This window comes from Bactrocera oleae, chromosome 3 (assembly GCF_042242935.1).
Source record: "Bactrocera oleae isolate idBacOlea1 chromosome 3, idBacOlea1, whole genome shotgun sequence".
Lineage (NCBI taxonomy): Eukaryota > Metazoa > Arthropoda > Insecta > Diptera > Tephritidae > Bactrocera > Bactrocera oleae.
The window spans coordinates 72,552,545-72,570,995 of NC_091537.1; the positions used below are offsets into that span (position 1 = coordinate 72,552,545).

An 18,451-nucleotide genomic window follows, 5' to 3' on the forward strand; every position below is an offset into this window, starting at 1 on the left:
GGTAATGTATGTATATGTAGGTGTGTGTGTGTGTGGTCTTACGTAAAAGTACGAAAATATTGCTTTATTATTACTCTTACGCGTATGCATAAATACTGTTATACAAAATCAATAATATACACATTTTTGGTTTTACTAAGCAGCTTAACCTAGGAAATTATATTTTAATTTGCATCACAATTAATTACATATAAGTAGAATATTATAAAACATTATGGATGACAGATATATATTAACTTGTACATATGTATATTTGTATGTATTCATACATGTGCATGGCGAGTAAATAACGGTTAAGCTGACGTGGACTCGAAGATTGCAAAGAATAACATTAATTATATAAAATAACTACATATACTATAACTACCTTTCTAATTTAAAAAATATAATTATAATACTCAAAAAATACATTTTTTTGAATATTAGTACATTTTTCTTTTCTTCATATAAGGTCTATCACTATTTATATTAGTATAGTTACAATAGTCCGATTTAGGTCAAATATGCACCGTTTTGTTCGATAACTTGTTGCCATTTAATAAGAACACTCTCAGAGAAACCCTTGCTTGGCAAAAAACTGGGACAGGCGACTTTCACAACTTTCTTTTGAGGCGCATTTTCAACGAGCAAAATCATTCGCCATAAACAAGAACAGGTAGTAACCACTTCGTGCGAGGTCCGGACTATAAGTTGATTGCATAAGAACCCTCCAACCAAGCTCTCGGAGCTTCTGCAAGTCACTATAGATGTGCGTGGTCTGGCTTGTTCTTGATAAAACAAAATTCATCTCCTATTGGCCAAAGCTGGTCGCTTCTGGCCACTTTCTTTCTTCAGATGGTCCTTATTAAGATATCGACGTAGAGGGCAGTTCATAGTATTATATATACTTCGCTGCCAATTCCACCAAACTCCTGTTCTTACCTCTCTCCTGGCTTGGCCACTATTTACGCCGGCACCCACGATTCGACCACGACCGTTTTCGCTTGACTTTGTCGTAAGGGACCCACTTTTTATCAGCGGTAACAAGCCGTTTCAGAAATGGTACTTCATTGAGTGAGCCATAATTTTCCAAATCACTTACTATCTATGAAAGGTTTGGCAATTATTGTCTAGATATTCGATGTATACATACGTACAATACATGCAAATGTATTCAACATATAAGAAGAGGGTTTGGGTATGTATACTTTTGGTAGTAAATAATGTATTATGATATTTTACAATAATTTCGCTATTTATTTTATTCTCTGATCTCTTCATATTAAGGTTTAACGGGCAGAAATTACTTTGTTCTGTTAAACAAAAGTTCTTTTGATTGTGTATCGTTTGTATAATACTTGTATATGAATATATGTTATTGTATAATATTTATTTCTTATTATTGCCTTAGTGAGTCTTCCTTCCTATACAACGCCAAGTATGAACTAATTGAGCAACAATAGGGATATAACAAACTAAAATATACATATCGTTTTTATACCATCGGAACATGTAGTTACAGAGTATAATAGTTTTGTTCATCTAACGCTTGCTTGTATCACCTAAAGCCAATCCAGATAGATATAGGGCTATGTATGTATATAAATGATCACGTTGACAAGACGAGTTCATCTCCGAGTGACTGTCTGTCTGTCCGTATATGCGATTGCTTGAATAAAAATTTAGATATCTTGAGGAAATTTGGTACTAAGGTTTTTTCACAACCAAGAGAGGTTTGTATTGCAGATGGTCATAGTCGAACTTCCGCCACGCTCACAAAATGCCATTAGGCAAAAACCTGTAAAGTGCTATAATTAAGTTCCAAATTGAGATAAAAAATTGGAATTTGGTACCTAACATTTTCACACAAATAGTGCTGTTATGATAAGTTATTTCAAGTCTAATGTTGATTACAATCGAACCATAACTGTTCAAGCCCCCAGATACCAAATATTTGGACCATGGCTGACTTTTAAACGAAAATATCGGTCAATCAAAGAAAATCTTTTCCTTATATTAATGTACCATCCTGTAAAATATGCGTATATTTTCTCTAGCCTCATATAAAGATTTTCGAACTTCTGGCTGACTTCATACCGTGTATATTGGTCAATCTGTCAGGTTTCCCAATAATATTCATAGAATACGTTTTTCTAGTAATAATATAGCGTAATGATATTAAGAATATATAAAATCAGATCAATACTACCCCTAGCCCCATTAGCCCAATATAAAGATTACAAATTTCCGGCGGACTTTAAGTTTTTTAATGAAACTTATAGAGCATCTTTTTCATGAATTAATATGTCCAAAAATATCCACCAAAAATGTATTACATTAGGTCAATACGGGTAGTATTTGTATAGTAAATTGCCACCATATACCCAATATAAGAATAGGTATAGTTAATTACCCTAAAACCGTAAAGAGTATCGAACTGAACTCTGCACTAGTAAGAAGGCTTTCGCTGGAATATGTCAAAATTATATTTAAATCACATTATTCACAATGATTCAACTTTATTTTACAGAATAATCTATCATATCAGAACATATCACATAAAAACAATCAAGAGTGTGTGAAATAAAAAGAGAAACACATCCCAACGTAATGTTTCGTTCATTTATCTTAATTGAGAGTGATGAGAAGTTCAAATTATTTTCGAACCACCCTGTATAGAATTTACTAAGAAACTCCTTACTGGGTAGGTAAATTTATACAAACATACACATATTAAAACTATACTTATAAAATTTGTTTTTGTATAAAATAAACAATACACATGTTTATATTCGCAACTTATTTATTTATAAAATGTATATCAGTAACTGACCTACATATATTTCGTACACGCTTTCGAACTTATTTTTAGTAGCGTATACTTATTTGTACCGTTAAGTCGTCTAGTTTTCAGCAGTGATTTTATTGTATTTAAAAAAAGATTGTAGTAAATCAAAATTTTAACACTTAATATGGACTTTAATGAGTTTCGTGATTTTGGTAATAGTGCAATAGAGCTGGTGATACGCTATTTACGAGATATTCGAAAACGGTAATATTGTGGAAATTATATAATACCTAACTGCTTTTACCCGTAAGATTTTTATATTCCGCATTTTACGAATTTACGACATAACTGAAATGAAAAACAAGTTTGGATCTTACCGAACATTTTATACTCTCGCAAAGTCAAACGGTATACTCGTTTGAGATTTCTTTATATATTTTGATTGGTTTGCATGGTGGAAACTGAAAGAATAAGATGGAATTTAAAATGGTGCTATATGCGAAATAGACGTGGTTGTAATCCGACTTCGCCCATTTTTGCACTATAACATAGAAATATGAGAAGAATGTTATGTACCGAATTTGGTTGAAATCGGTTTAAGCAGATCCCAAGATATGGGTTTTCAGCTAAAAGTGGGCGGTGCCACGCCCACTGTCTAATTTTGAATGCGATTACTTTAAAGTCATCTCATACCATCCCAGAGATAAAATTTAATATCTCTGGCGTGCTTAGTGCTTGATTTATCTCGCTTTCAATAGTTTTTAACAGTACCGTTATATGGGGAGTGGGCAGAGTTGCCACCCGATTTCACCTTTTTTCACACTGTCGCTAGAGGTGATAATAGCATTTATTCTCAGTGAATTTCGTTATTATAGCTTTAGCGGTTTAGGAGATACGCACATTAAACCTATCAGGGAGCGGGACCCCCACTTTTAAAAAAAAATGTCAACTGCAGATGCCCCTTCCTAATGTGATCCTGTATACCAAATAACAGTCTTGTATCTTATTGTGGAGCTTAGTTATGGCAATTTATTCGTTTTTGATTAATGGCGTTTTGTGGGCGTGGCAGTGTTCCGATTACGCCCATCTGCAATACCAACTGTCTTACGGTACCAGGAAACATGTGTATCAAGTTTCATAAAGATATCTCAATTTCTACTCAAGTTACAACTTGCACGGACGGACGGACAGACAGTCACCCGGATTTCAACTCGTCTCTTCATCCTGATCATTTATATATATATATAACCCTATATCTAACTCGATTAGTTTTAGGTGATACAAACAACACTTAGGTGAACAAAACTATTATACTCTGTAGCAACATATTGCGAGAGTATAATAATTTAAGGGCTACCTAAGATCGGGAAGAGGAATAGCAGAGAGTGGTGGAATTTTTAAAGGTTAAAAACTTCTTATATCAATTTCCGGCAAACCTAAATAGCAATGTTGTAGGTTATAAAAAGATCTACCACTTCTGTATTTACACTTTTTTCACATAACATCAGAATTAAAATATGTAAATTTTTGGTTTTTGCTTTTTATCTGTTACAATTTTTTGTTTTTAGGAAATTCGATGTGAACTTACCTTTTTATATCTCAAACACTCTTTATTTTTACTTAATATCGAAAAAGCACCCTAATTTTCAACCGAAAATTCTATATTTAAGGTATGCGATCTCACAGTTACAAATTGTCGAAAGAGGACCTTTTCAAGTCCCCAGGTACCGAATACTGTGAACGTTAACGAAAGTCAGAGAGCATATTTTTCTTGAAATATATCAAAAACAGCAAATATAGCTTCAATACTTCTCCTAGCCTCCATATATATAGAAATCTTTCCGAACTTCTTGTTGACTTTATATGGTATATACCCGTCAATATATGAGCTATGTTAAAGAAATAAAGATAACGTCTCGCTCTAAAAACAATGTGTCTTTGTATCTAAAATGGATACAATCGGCCCAATAATAATCATAGCCATTTTTGACGAACAACTCTTGATTCCTTGATCCTCATTATAATTCGCAATGCCATACTGCATTGGTTTTTCGCGACTTTTTTGCCAAAAAGTCGACATACATATATCGTTCCGCAATCTCCGTATTCGCCTGATTTGACTCCGTGCCACTTCTGGTTATTCAACAAACTCAAAAGGGCAATGCTGGGACGTCGTTTTGACACGACTGAGGAGATAAAACCCAAATAGAAGAAGGTATAGCCTCCAAATACTGGAAAATGAATATATAATAAAGAATTTACATTTTAAAAACAAATTCACTATACTTTTTAATCACAGTAGTATATCGATCCATAAGCCTTAGTGAAATTAAGTGAACGGATAAAATTGGATATACTACAGATTAATTGCCAAATGTGAGTGCTTTTTAATGAAATTAAAAGTATATGTTTTAGTGTTGAATATGAATCAAATTTCTCTAGACCTTAACGTTAACCTTATACCCTAGTATAATGACTTCCGATTATTGCGTTGACTATTTTCCCATATACTCAATACGAGTATATCATATTCAATTTTGCCTCTTTGGTTTAGTTTGGTAAATCACATATGTATTTGAGTTAAGAAACTTGATTTTAAAATAAATATATAAATAAGTGAGTCTACGCATTATAACATAAATACAAGATAAGATTAAAAGATGACAAATTTGATTGTAATCCATTCGGTTTCTTCGAATAATGAATGTTGAATTCTTACGCAAATTATTTTAATATAAATTTTAGCCAACACCTGAAAGTATATCCACGCCTTTGATTTTTTCAAATTGTGAATGTATAAAATGCTCGATTTAACCCGAACTTAGCTTTTCCTTAATTATCCTAATATTTTTCTACTATCAGGTAGTAGTTAAGCATCATCTTCTTTACAAAGACTAAGTAAACGCTTTTGTGCTTCAAAGTCTACTTGTGGTATAGTAACCATAAAAAAGTGTCACACTTTTTCTCTCTCTCGCACTTTAAGTACTATCCCGCCTAGATATTCTGTAGAACACATTTTAGCAAATCCGACTGCTAGTATAGTCTATTTATGTCATTGTAAGGTTTGAACGTAATTTTAACCATTAAATAATATGCTTTTAAAAATTAGTAAAAAATATATAAATTTATGTATAACTACTTACATACATTATTTTTATAATCAGCGATGTACTGCCATCGGTCGAGCCTTTTTCAATAATTCACGCATTACCCGATGAAATGCCAGAGCAAGCTGAAAATTGGCAGAGTGTTTTGAATGACGTTGAAAATATTTTAATGCCAGCTTTGACACATTGGCAGTCGCCACATTTTCATGCTTTCTATCCATCAGGCTCATCTATGGGATCTATTGTCGGAGAGTTACTCATAGCTGGCCTTGGCGTCCTGGGTTTAAATTGGGTGAGTCTATTGTGTAATATAGTTGGATAAGCATAGTTGCTAATTAACAAATTTTCTCCACAGGATTGCAGTCCAGCCTGCGTTGAACTTGAAGTGGTCGTTTTGGATTGGCTTGCCAAATTCCTTAGATTACCTCTGCATTTTCAACACTCTGCGGAAGGTCCTGGCGGTGGTGTAATTCAGAGTTCAGCAAGTGAAGCGATTTTAGTTGCTGTTATATCTGCGCGTGAGCAAATGGTGCGACGCATGGCAAAACACTTGGAAATGAGCGAAAGTATGATAAGAAGAAAATTGATTGCATATTCAAGTGACCAGAGCAATAGTTGTATAGAAAAGGCATGTAAATTAGCATGTTTACCAATCAAATTGCTCACAACTTCAGATGATTATGTATTGTGCGCACAAGAGTTAGAAGCAGCAATAAAAGAAGATTTATCCCGAGGACTAATACCCACTATGTGTATAGCTACGCTTGGTACAACTGGCACCTGCGCTTATGATGACATCAAAGCACTAGCAAAAATCTGCCAGCGTTATCAAATTTGGCTGCATGTAGATGCGGCATATGCAGGTGCTGCTTTGGCATTGGATGAATACGCACAATTGCATGACGGCTTGCTCGATATTGATTCCTTGAATATAAATCTGCACAAATTACTAATGGTCAATTACGATGGTGCTGTAATGTGGCTGAAAGATGCCAGGAAACTTGTGGAAACTCTTCAAGTGAACCGCATCTATTTGGAAAACAATGAAAAAACGAATAAACACGACTTGCCTGACTTCCGCAATTGGCAAATATCGTTAGGCAGACGTTTTCGGGCACTTAAAGTCTGGATCGCTTTCCGTACAGTGGGTGCTGAAGGTTTACGAAGCAATCTACGCAAGCATATGAAACTATCGACGCGTTTCGAAAAATATATTTTAGCTGATAATCGCTTTGAATTGGTGGCCAAATGCACACTTGGCATTGTTTGCTTCAGAGTTAGAGGTGAAAACAAATTGACAACACGATTATTGCAAAGACTATTGGACAGGAAAAGAATATATATGGTGCAATCAATACATGGCGCAAAGATCTTCCTCCGTTTTGTTATATGTGGAATGGATACTAAAGATAGAGACGTGGATTTTGCCTGGACTGAAATTCAAAATGAACTGAGTGAAATGCGCGTGACACAGGAAACATTTAAAATACCAGATGGCATTGCCAAATGCGAAAGTGCTATAAATGCAATTTGTTTGGAAGCCTTAGGGAAACGGAAGTCTTTAAATTTGGGTGATATGTATTTATGCAATTCATCTGAGAAATATAAGTAGGATTTAATTGAAACAAATATATATATTGTATATACCATATTGTAAAAAGTTCTATTTTTACTGAAAATTTCAAATATAATGTCTTTTCAGTTAGCAATTCAATTTTACAATCGATTATAGTTGTGTAGATGATGAAATAATATTATATGTGGTTAATTTGGAAATTAATTTTAAATATTTTTTATATTATATATTAATATGTATTATTTATTTATCATCCTTTGTTGTTGATATAGCATACTTTTGTAAAAAATATAATCAATTTTTTCGACGTGACTGTTTCCCTCCTCATAGATAAGGGTGGCAGCACCATTTTGCCCAGCTGATATATTTGCCAAATACCCTAAAATGCTAAGAAAATGAACATGTGGCAATATCAGCAAATCATAACAAAATATAAGAAAATATTTCGGTCACAATTTCCAGTCAAATATTTTAGTGAAAATAAATTTCCGTTTAAAACTACAAGAAAATAGTTTTCTTTAATAATAAGTTTAAAATTTTAATTTGCGGCAAATAAAGGAAGAGCAATGAGATAGTAAGACCAATTGACATTTAGTTTCTAGAGCCTAGTATTTAGTTTTTCTAATGTTTATTAAACACAAATTTTTCAGCATTCGTTGTGTTGGGCGAAAATTACATGGTACAAACCTAGTTAATAACTCGTTTAAAACCATATATCCAACAAACATTTTGAATAAACCCAGGAATGAGGTAGCCGTAGTCGTTATTGGCGCAGGACTTGCTGGTCTGTCGGCTGCAAATCATTTAATTAAAAATGGTTTCAAACAAACAATAGTATTAGAGGCTACTGATCGATATGGTGGACGTATAATATCCAAGCAATTCGGTGATGCATATTGCGAGTTGGGCGCGAAATTTGTGCCCATAAATGCAAAAGATGATACGGTCTACAACATACTACAAAGTATGCGAGGACTACCGAAAAAAGTAATACCAAACAAAGACAAAATGTATGTAAATGCCTTTGGAGAAAAAGTTGATCGGAAACTACCCGAGTTAATAGATAGACTCTACAAGCGGCTTTGTTCACATATACAGTTGGATGAAAAATACAGAACTGGCGCTATGGATGACTTAAATAATTTACACACATATTTTCAAGCTGAAAAATCAAGATTATTAACATCCGTTTTCAATGGAGACGAACGAAAAACTGCAAATGAAATATTCAATTCACTGATCAAAGAGTTTGGCAGCTTGTTAGGTTGCTCGCTGGAATATGTTAATATTGAACATATAACAAAGTTGAAAAATGGTGTAAATTTTGCCAACTACATTTACATACCAACTGGCTTAGACAACATTTTAAGCGTTTTAACAAAAAATCTCTGCAATACGCAGTTGAGAATTGGCAAGCCGGTTGGTGAAATCAATTGGTATATACCGCCAGAAATTGGTGAAAAACGTGTTGCGTGCTTAGATGGTGACGTTTTTCGCGCAGATCACATAATTTGTACGGTGCCATTGGGTGTACTTAAAATATTTTCGGAAAATATGTTCAGACCGTCTTTACCAAGCAACAAAATAAATTCCATAAAAAAACTTGGTTTTGGAAGTCCAGTAAAAATTTATTTTGAATACGAAGGAAATATAGACAGCTGGCTGAAGAATAGTTTGAGGCCATTATGGCACACTGGCGCTCCTAACTCAGATATGGCATGGACGAAACAAGTAGTCGAAATATCGAAATTACCCAAAAGTAATAGAGTGGTTGAAGTAGTTATTGGCGGTGAATTTTACGAAAAAATTGAGAAATTACCAGATCTGGAAATGCTAACCGAAGTAACAAATCTACTGCGTACATTGTTGAAAAATCAAAATATTCCTTATCCTAGTACGATGTTGCGTTCTAATTGGAGTTCACTGGCATGCTATTTAGGTGGACGCCCTTACTTTTCTACGGGCAGCACAATAAATGACGTTTTAACACTTGCCGAACCGCTTGGACCCATGTCAAGTCTACTGTTTGCTGGCGATGCAACCATAGTAGAAGGATTTGGCACAGTAGATGGTGCGCACAAGAGTGGCATTAGAGAGGCGCAACGCATAATCGATCACTACAACAAACACGCGGCTGTTTAATTCATAAAGCCGAAGAAATGAAATGACAAATGTGATATTTTTTTAATTACGTTTTAATAACATGAATTTTGATTTAAAATTTATAAATAGCTTACTTATTAGCATATAACACACAACATCAATGCAAAACTGTTAAAAGCATTAAGTAAATAGTATTTGGCTATAATATCAACAACAATAATATATTTAAGCATTTATGTACTAATGGAATATATATGGTAGAGAGAATGTTAGCAGGCATTCGTTTTCATTGAACCAATTGAAGTACAACTTCAGGTTCGTTCCCTAAATAAGTCATTTTCTTTCTTTTAGTTTTAAGTCTTCATTATTAATACAAATGGTTTTCTCTTTTTTTATTCCTTGCAGATGTCATTAGCAGCTTCACTAACTTCATGCCAAGAATATTCCATGTCCTCTGGCTTGGTAAATCTGGAGCAAACCGCCATACGTAAAAAGTATACATCATTTATTTTACTTGGCACCATATGTATGTTACCGCGTCCGTTAATAAGTTTTAATAGTTTCTCACTCTTATCATTAGCACCCTTTAAACGGAAACAAACCAAACCCATATTTACATCGCCAACAATTTCAAAACGATTATCGGCTCTGCAGAGATCAGCAAACTGTGTAGCGTAGCTACAGTGACGACGTATGTGTGCCTGTAGATTTTGCACGCCATACAAGCGTAGTACAAACCACAATTTCAAAGCACGGAAACGACGACCTAATGGAATTTGCCAGTGTCGGTAGTCGGGTACTGAACCCTGCATGTCGTGCTTCAAATACAACGGGTCCACATTGAAAGCATTCACCACCCAACTGGGATCTTTGAGCCACATAGCACTGCAATCGAAATTCACCAACATCCATTTGTGTGGATTAAAATTAAACGAGTCTGCCGTTTCGATGCCTTTCATTAGATGACGGTATTCGGGGCAAATAAAAGCGGCACCCGCATAAGCAGCATCCACATGTATCCAAACGCCGTACTTGTTGCCAACAGGACCACATTCGTCCAAGTAATCGAAAGCACATGAATTTGTAGTGCCCAACGTGACAACGGCCTACAAATAGCAATAAAAAATATAGTAGAAATATATTTGAAAATATTAGAGCGGAGATATTCTTATAAAAAGTAGGCGTATATATCCATATGTTATATGAACATAAATTTGCCCAAAAAAAGTAAAAATATACACAATTATCATAACACAAAAACAATTAGGCGATATATTCGTAAGTGTCGAAATCTAATGCTGTATTAAGAAATTCAAAATTATTTATTTCAAACATTTTGTACAACAATACGCTTTGCAACTGTAATTTAATAAGCTCTCTCTAAGCTACTTCAACTTTTCTGTATTGAAAAAAAATTATTGTAAAACACGTTTTCTAGTCGGTAACACTAAAATTTTAGTTACCCAGAATAAAATATATGAAAATGGAAAAAAAGAATAGCTTATGTCAAAAAATATAAATTGAAAAAAGTAACAAATTTACCTACTCGAATATACAACTAACTTCATTAAATATAATAAAAATTATATTTTTGAACTCCATAATCAAGAATTTTGTTTATACGTACATAGAATGGTATAAGTCCATCCTCCAAATCCTTCTTAATTGCCGCCTCCAAAGCCTCGCCACGAAGCCGGTTGTCTTTGTCTGCCGGAACGCCACGCAATTTAACACCACCAAGTAGACCAGCACGCTCAACCGACGAATGCGCCTGTGAAGAGCTGTAGCCCACCAATTTTGAAATGATTGTATTTTCACTCCAGTCTGGATGCAGTTTCTTAATCTCTTCGATTTTCTTAGCTTTAGCACCTAAAAGTGCCACTAGAGTTGCTTCGCTGGCTGTTCCTTGTATAACACCACCGCCTTTACCACCCGAGCAGGCCAATAGCTCTTTGGGCAAACCAATCATTTTGCCTAACCAATCCAACATGACTACTTCCAGCTCAGTACATGCGGGGCTAGCAATCTTTTAAAAGAAAAATTGTTATTTGTCGCATTTAAAAATGAATAATATTGCCGTTGATCCTACCCAAGAGAAACCGATGCATGCAATCGCACCACTTAACATATCTGCTACAATAGCTGGATATGAGTTGGCTGTTGGAAAATAAGCATGGAACTTGGGACTATGCCAGTGTGTGACGCCAGGCATTATAACACGTTCGATATCCTTCATAACATCCTCCCAACTTTCTGGCGTCTCCGGTGCAGCATCAGGAATCAGTGGTCGCAAATAACCGGGTTTTACATCGGAAAGGACTCGTCTGAAATTATATAAAAACGTTAAATATTTCAGTTTTATATTACGGAATGTAGATGGTGTGCACATGTGAAGAAAAATGTAAGTCATTCAACTGAATACAGTGGATCCTAAGTATGTAATCACTGAACACTCTCAATTTTTATCAAACACGGAGGATCAAATGAAACAATGAAAAAAATTAAGCGAAGTAAAATTTTGTTAACAGTCAAAAAATTGAAAAAGGACTAGACCGGATATCCGTGACATCGAAGTTAATATCGACACGAAAAACGAAATTCGTCACCACCCAGGAAAATTTAAAAATTTGAATATCTGGAAAGCTTTTGAAACGAGTTATCATATTGTGTTAATATATTTCAGTTGTCAAAAGCGGTAGATAAAGTTGGACCGGATATCCGTTCCATCGAAAGCGACAACTAGACTACGCACGACAAAATTTTATACGACCGCGGAAAATTAGAAGCTCAGAAAAACTTCCGAAACAAAATATCATTTTGTGATAGTTTATTACAGCTGTTAAAAACGGCAAATAGAGCTGGACCAGAAATTACATCCAGCAAATTTCTCACCCCCATTTTAGTTCAAGTTTTCAAAAATTAGCCAATCTATTCAAAATAGTAACTACAGACAAGGATTTTTTTATTAAATAATGCCGTAATAGTAAAATTCAGCTGTGAAACAATTACAAACGTGACAATGCAATGAATGTAGCCTAATGCCGTTCATATTATTATTTCACTTTTAATTAGTTATATAATTACAAGGTTAGCTAATTATTTGAAGTTAAGATTAACAGCGCACATATGTATGTACATTAAGTTATACTTATATATGTTCATAGGTTCGCAGTGAGTCTATAAATATGTACATAGGTACATTCACTGAGTTTCATTGAAGAATAAGCACACGTGTTGCTCATTGTGTTTGTTGCCAGTTTTACTCATTCATCAGGCTGGTCGTTTTTCTTAGTTTTGTAACTGAAGACTTAAATGCTAATTATATTGCAATAAGAAATGAAAGTGCGGAACCAGTCATTCGGTTTGGCCTTAAGGCGTGACTGAGAAAATGTACCGAATGTTTTTTCGTGATTTTATGCTTTTGCTTATTGTTATTATTTTGCATTTCAATGTCGGTATTTGAAAGTGAGAATTATGGATAGAATGGAACGTAACTGAGTTAAAATACAAATGTCAATATATACAGACATATATACATGTGTACATACAACAATTGCAACCAATTCTCAACTTGTTTGGTTAATTTTTTTAAGTAAAAAACAAGTTTTTGTATATAAAGTTTGAAAGTAAAATGTTTCAACATTGAAATATTATTTTTTTTTTATTCGGTACTTTATATGTATGTTTTTTCTGTAAACATTTTAAAGTTAATATAAAAAGAAGTTTGAGCAAGCTAAAATTATCCATCAGCAAGATATTTCGGTTCAGAATTATTACTAATTAAATGAAGCATTTTTTGGGAAATTTTAAAATTTTCATTTATAATCAGAAGAGTTACAATTAAGAATTTAGCTATGCTCAGACATAATTTTGCTGCCGTTGCATATTTATAAACCTATACAACTAATTGTGGAAAGTAAATCAGCTGATTTGCTTTCTATTGCTCTTTACATTCAATTGTAAGTGGCTTGACACAGATTAGATAATATTTCATCAGTTAGCACATTCAACAGATAGTGCCAAACTTAGGCAAGTTTTTAGGTAAATAATCTATATTATTAGTAGTATCTGAGTGACATGCCTTACATGTCTATTTTCTTCCTCAGCATGGAGCCAAAAGTTCAAAGCCTGTATATTCATATAATTCTTTCTTTACCCTGCTTTGCTTACCTATCGCGTATATTCTCCAAATAATCGGCGATATAATCAACCATAGATTTAGCAAAATCTTTGAACTCAGGGGCCTCCATGTCGATCTAAGGGTTAAAAAAATAAAATCAAAGATTTTCATAAATTCATAATTATATATATATTATATATATTATATTTCATAATTATAGTTAAAGATGGTTTCTTAATAATAAAACAAACCACATTTTGAAAAACTATATTTACAACTTACCGACACGTTAGGGTCAAGCTTATCCATATTTATATCAGAAATACCCTTCACCAAATTTTCCAAATTATTATTCATTTTATTGAAGAGTGTTTGATAAATTTTGAGTGATTTTTTCTTCTTTGTAGAGAAATAGGAGAGGAAGAAATATGTTAAGTAAAAGCAGCCACAGTAATAGACATGAAAAGTTTGTTAATAAGCAGGTGTTCCAATAGTTAGTAATTTTTATAAATTTATTCATATATGTAGGTATTTATAAGTATATAGATACATAGCTACTACTTCACAACTATGCTGATTGCAACAATTAACTCATTATTATTATTATTATTTTTATTTTTTATTTAACGCAAGAGAACCTCGCAACTAGTTTCTATCACTCTTTAACACTTACATATACATATGGTTATATTTAATATAATATATGTATATTGATTACACATTATACAGTAAACTAACAATCAAGAATTTTGAAAAAAAAATATAATAAATATATTTATTTTTGCTTAAGGTGTCTGATAATCATAATTTTTATTCATATATATAAATAAGTATAAAACAATTTATATGATAAAAAAAAATGAAGGCTTATATAATAATGATGTGAGTAAGTATGTAAAATAGTTACTAAAAGTATAATGGTTCCCTAACCAACTCTAAATAATTAAAAAAATACAAACATATTTGCATAATTTTCGTATATATTTTCTAAAATTTTAATAAGCAATACAATTAATATAATAAAAAAAAAATGTAATCCTTATTTTAACAATTATTAATGAGTTCTTAAAGTTATTTTCATTATATCAGTAGTGTGTCGGCTTAAACGCCTAAAAATAGGCAATGACAACAGCTAGTTTTACTTTACCAGACGTGACTAATACACCAAGAGCTGATATTGCGAAGATCGGTAAGTAAATTGATAACAATAAGTTCATAAAAAATATTTAATCATGCTACAAAGCTTTAGATCAATTCTATGCATTTTTATAAGATCTTCAATTATAAGCAATCAAGTTTTAAAGGGGATATATTTACATATACACAATTAGTGAATATAACAGGGGAATTAAAAAAAATTAAATTTAATATTTATCGATTTATTAGCTATTTCTCGAGTAATTGCTGCAGTGATTGCGGTTTTTACCGTGATTGAAAAATAAAAACAACTATAAATCTGTAATGTATTGTCTATATAATATTACAAAACTACTTTTTTAACTTTGCTTAAAAATTAGAGATTTTTGTATCGCCAAAACTACATTTCTCATAAAATCGAAAAACTGGTTGGTAATTGTACGAAGAAATATATAATAAATAAGTTTTGAGAAAAACGCTTTTAAAGATAGACTGACTGATCTTTAAATTTTAGTATGTATGATATTTTAAATTTTTTTTTACTTTTTTATTTAGAATGTAGGTGTATCCCTGAAATTGCTGTTTTTGAATTGAAAGTGGTTGGAATATTTATACTTATGTATTTCATAAAAAAAACTCAATTATTGATAACAAATGAGTATAAAAACACTTTGCATATTGTTTTTCATGTTACGCCCCTGACTTATGGCTCCGAAACCCATTGGCAAAGATTCAATGTAAATATTTGAGACATACATTCAGGTATGTGCTTATGTGTATATTATGCGATTTATGCAAATGCACTGTAAAAGCTTATACTATGAAATATTGGTAGCCTTGTTATTTGTGTATCGAATCGGTAGGTAATTAAAAGAACAAGCATTAATAAAAAAAAGTGTTGCTGGTATATGGTATGGGAGGGTGTATATACATATGTACGTATATTTTAGCTTAAAAATTAACTAACAGCAATGTAGTTAGCATAACATAACATATGTAGCAAAGCAAAAGAATTTGTGTTCATGCACTTACTAACCACTTCAAAAATACACTTATGAATTTGTATGTACCTATACGTATTAGTAGCACACTATGATTAGGAAAGGTACAAAACTAGAATTTGGTAACATATTTTTGTTGCGTAAAATTACTAATAAGTTCTATTTAACAAACAAAATTGTTTTAAACAATTTTATTAAAACAATAAAAAAAAATTCTTACATAAAAAAATTTTCAAAAACAAAATTTACATGAAAAATGTTAAATTAAAAATTAAAAAAAAACAAATGTGGGGAAAACAATTTTACATTATAATATTTCATTTAAAAAAATTTTAATAAAAAAATGTATATTAAAAATGTAAATTTAAAATTATAGTTCTGTGTTTTTCTACTCGTTTTTTTTTTATCGAAGTATGAAAATTTTCCTTTCGCGCACTCACCACAATTTAACTTTGTATATTGATGTTTGCACTTCTTTACACTTTGTAATTCTAAGTAAACTTTATGAGCAACAAATTCAATTAAAACTGCCGCACAACAATAAATTGCAATAAAACGTATTAGCACTATAATACTTCTAAACAAATTTATTTATACAGAACAAAACGAGTGAGCTCGCGGCAATGTTGTCCACTACTGTTCGAGTTAACTAAAGCACGAGCGTTTATCAACTGAAAAGACTTCAGTGATTGAAGCGAAATTTAAAGCAAAAAGCCCCGTAGGACCGGTTCAGCAAAAGCGGAGCAACGAAAATGCGCAGGTGCCTTCTAAATATACATACATACAAATATACATAATATAGAGATATTGTAACAACAAGTGGTTGGTTGAATGCTCACATATATAAACATACATATATACACTTTTATATTTGTACAAATATCTACCGCAGTATGTTTGCTTAATTCTATGAATGCAGTTCGCAGCGTTTTAATCAGCGTTAAATGCAAGCAAGTCTTATCAGAAAAACCCAACTACAAATAAAGCTAAAACAACATCTTATTGGACGAATTGTGCGGAACTAACTGCATAGGTGGAAACCAAGTGCAGCAGCTCATGAGAACTCTAAACAAAAATATATACTAAAGATTTACAGTGAATATTTGTATACATATATGTATGTGTCTATTGATTATCTATTATGAAAATAAAAGGTACATTAAGTTCGAACTTTACCAACACTTACGCATATGCAGACTCTTTATACGCACGGTATGCATGTGCATACATACATACATCCCTTAAGGGTGATGCGTGCGATTTTATGTTGGTGACAGTGAACCTTTCTCGGAAATGGATCATTTAGTTTCAAGTGACGGTCACTAATGGTGCTGAAAACTGGTAATGCTCTATTTCAGTAATAGATGTTGTAGTTGTAGAAGGCTTTTGTAATGCTTAACTCATAGAGTTTTTGGTTCGTAACACACTTATGACACAAGTGTATGAAATTTTCAGTTTTTTTGTTATTTAAAGTGAAACTTTTTATCTATCCTTAAAAATTTATTCGTTTGTTTGTCGCTTACATATCTTTTGTTGCTGTTACTTAAACACTATACGCACTATTTCTACCTAATAAATAATTTTTCTAAAAACTAAGTGGGCCGGCCCAGAATTAATGGAGACCACTATCCACTGCTATCCAAAAAAACAGCTCAGCTCTCTTATTAAGTTTCCCTTGACCTAGAGTAGAACCCAAGTTCCCTAAAAACTAAGTGAATAAAAAGTATCAGAAGATAGTATTTACCACGACAAAGCCTTTTCAGATTTGTCGTATAATGTCATATTTTATATTATGTAATTCTCCTCCAGTCATGTGATCTCCTCCAATAATCTAGTGAAAATCTGACTGGTCACCATCCGATTGATACACATGCGGTATGCTTGAGAATGATGACTTATTCCTATTGTCAAAGTGCTCTGAAAATTATCCGGTGATATCGAATTGGCCCTTCTACACTATTACACTTTTGCATGGCATAGGCTGTAACACCTTGTCGGGTTAATTTATGTAGTATTAAAATTAGTTTATCAGATTCATTATGTTATAATATCTCCATCAACTATAATAACTTACCCTAACATAACTTAGTCGGGTATCTGCGATTGTAACCTCAAGTAGCAAAGTTCAACAACTATCGAATGGATATTTTTGACAGTATCTACAAGTATATACTTATTAATGAGCTACTAGTTTACTATAGAACGGCCATCATATTGTAAAATGAGTGTGATAACCCCCGAGATATAAAGATTTTATAATAAATAAAATATCCAAAATTTTTTGGCCTTTATTTCCACATAAAGCGGCCCTGTGAAATAGCCCTGGAAGTATACATCTAGGAAAGCATGAGCTTTGCCTGTACGTTTGTATTTAACCGTTGTGCCGTTGTTAAGAACGTATAACATTCACTTTTAACTATTGTGCTACAATATCAATTCATAATTCAATACATATTTACATAGTTTTGCAGATGCATAACAGTCGTGTGTCTATGAATATAAGTACATAAGTAAATACAAATGCATGTACAAATGTGGTTCTATTTAAAGTCTTATTTGCTTTTATAAAAGCGAAAATGACTTACATACATAAATATAATATGTGCACAGATACATACTTATGTACATACAAACAAAAAT

At 32.6% G+C, this 18,451-nt stretch overlaps 3 protein-coding genes across 10 annotated transcripts; 2 read left to right on the top strand and 1 right to left on the bottom strand.

The window, feature by feature from the left end:
- Nucleotides 1-2,850: 2,850 nt before the first annotated feature.
- On the top strand, nucleotides 2,851-7,532 carry amd (alpha methyl dopa-resistant). 2 transcript variants are annotated; one of them, XM_014233080.3, is made up of 3 exons: nucleotides 2,851-3,031; nucleotides 5,932-6,166; nucleotides 6,230-7,532. In XM_014233080.3, the coding sequence occupies exons 1-3, from the start codon at nucleotides 2,952-2,954 to the stop codon at nucleotides 7,484-7,486; spliced, it is 1,572 nt and encodes a 523-aa protein (XP_014088555.3). In that variant the 5' UTR covers nucleotides 2,851-2,951; the 3' UTR covers nucleotides 7,487-7,532. The 2 variants fall into 2 exon arrangements, with proteins under 2 accessions (XP_014088555.3, XP_069962950.1); XM_070106849.1 differs by lacking the exon at nucleotides 2,851-3,031 and adding an exon at nucleotides 5,458-5,824.
- Nucleotides 7,533-7,729: 197 nt separating this feature from the next.
- Nucleotides 7,730-10,835, top strand: LOC106616457 (protein anon-37Cs). 5 transcript variants are annotated; one of them, XR_001330679.3, is made up of 5 exons: nucleotides 7,730-8,024; nucleotides 8,101-9,623; nucleotides 9,683-9,868; nucleotides 9,959-10,047; nucleotides 10,134-10,835. XR_001330679.3 is itself a non-coding variant. In XM_070106850.1 (3 exons), exons 1-2 carry the CDS (start codon nucleotides 8,017-8,019, stop codon nucleotides 9,590-9,592), a joined length of 1,500 nt encoding a protein of 499 aa, XP_069962951.1. In that variant the 5' UTR covers nucleotides 7,730-8,016; the 3' UTR covers nucleotides 9,593-9,623; nucleotides 9,683-10,835. The 5 variants fall into 5 exon arrangements, 2 of the variants coding, with proteins under 2 accessions (XP_069962951.1, XP_014088597.1); XR_011395456.1 differs by having other exon boundaries at nucleotides 9,683-10,047; XR_011395455.1 differs by having other exon boundaries at nucleotides 9,959-10,835.
- On the bottom strand, nucleotides 9,625-16,490 carry Ddc (aromatic-L-amino-acid decarboxylase). Of its 3 annotated transcripts, none has more exons than XM_036362016.2 (6): nucleotides 16,252-16,490; nucleotides 13,956-14,069; nucleotides 13,724-13,809; nucleotides 11,643-11,877; nucleotides 11,181-11,579; nucleotides 9,625-10,659 (listed from the first exon to the last, which is right to left on the bottom strand). In XM_036362016.2, the coding sequence occupies exons 2-6, from the start codon at nucleotides 14,028-14,030 to the stop codon at nucleotides 9,946-9,948; spliced, it is 1,509 nt and encodes a 502-aa protein (XP_036217909.2). In that variant the 5' UTR covers nucleotides 14,031-14,069; nucleotides 16,252-16,490; the 3' UTR covers nucleotides 9,625-9,945. The 3 variants fall into 3 exon arrangements, with proteins under 3 accessions (XP_036217909.2, XP_036217908.2, XP_014088589.3); XM_036362015.2 differs by having other exon boundaries at nucleotides 13,956-14,072; XM_014233114.3 differs by lacking the exon at nucleotides 13,956-14,069.
- Between the last annotated feature and the right edge of the window lie 1,961 nt (nucleotides 16,491-18,451).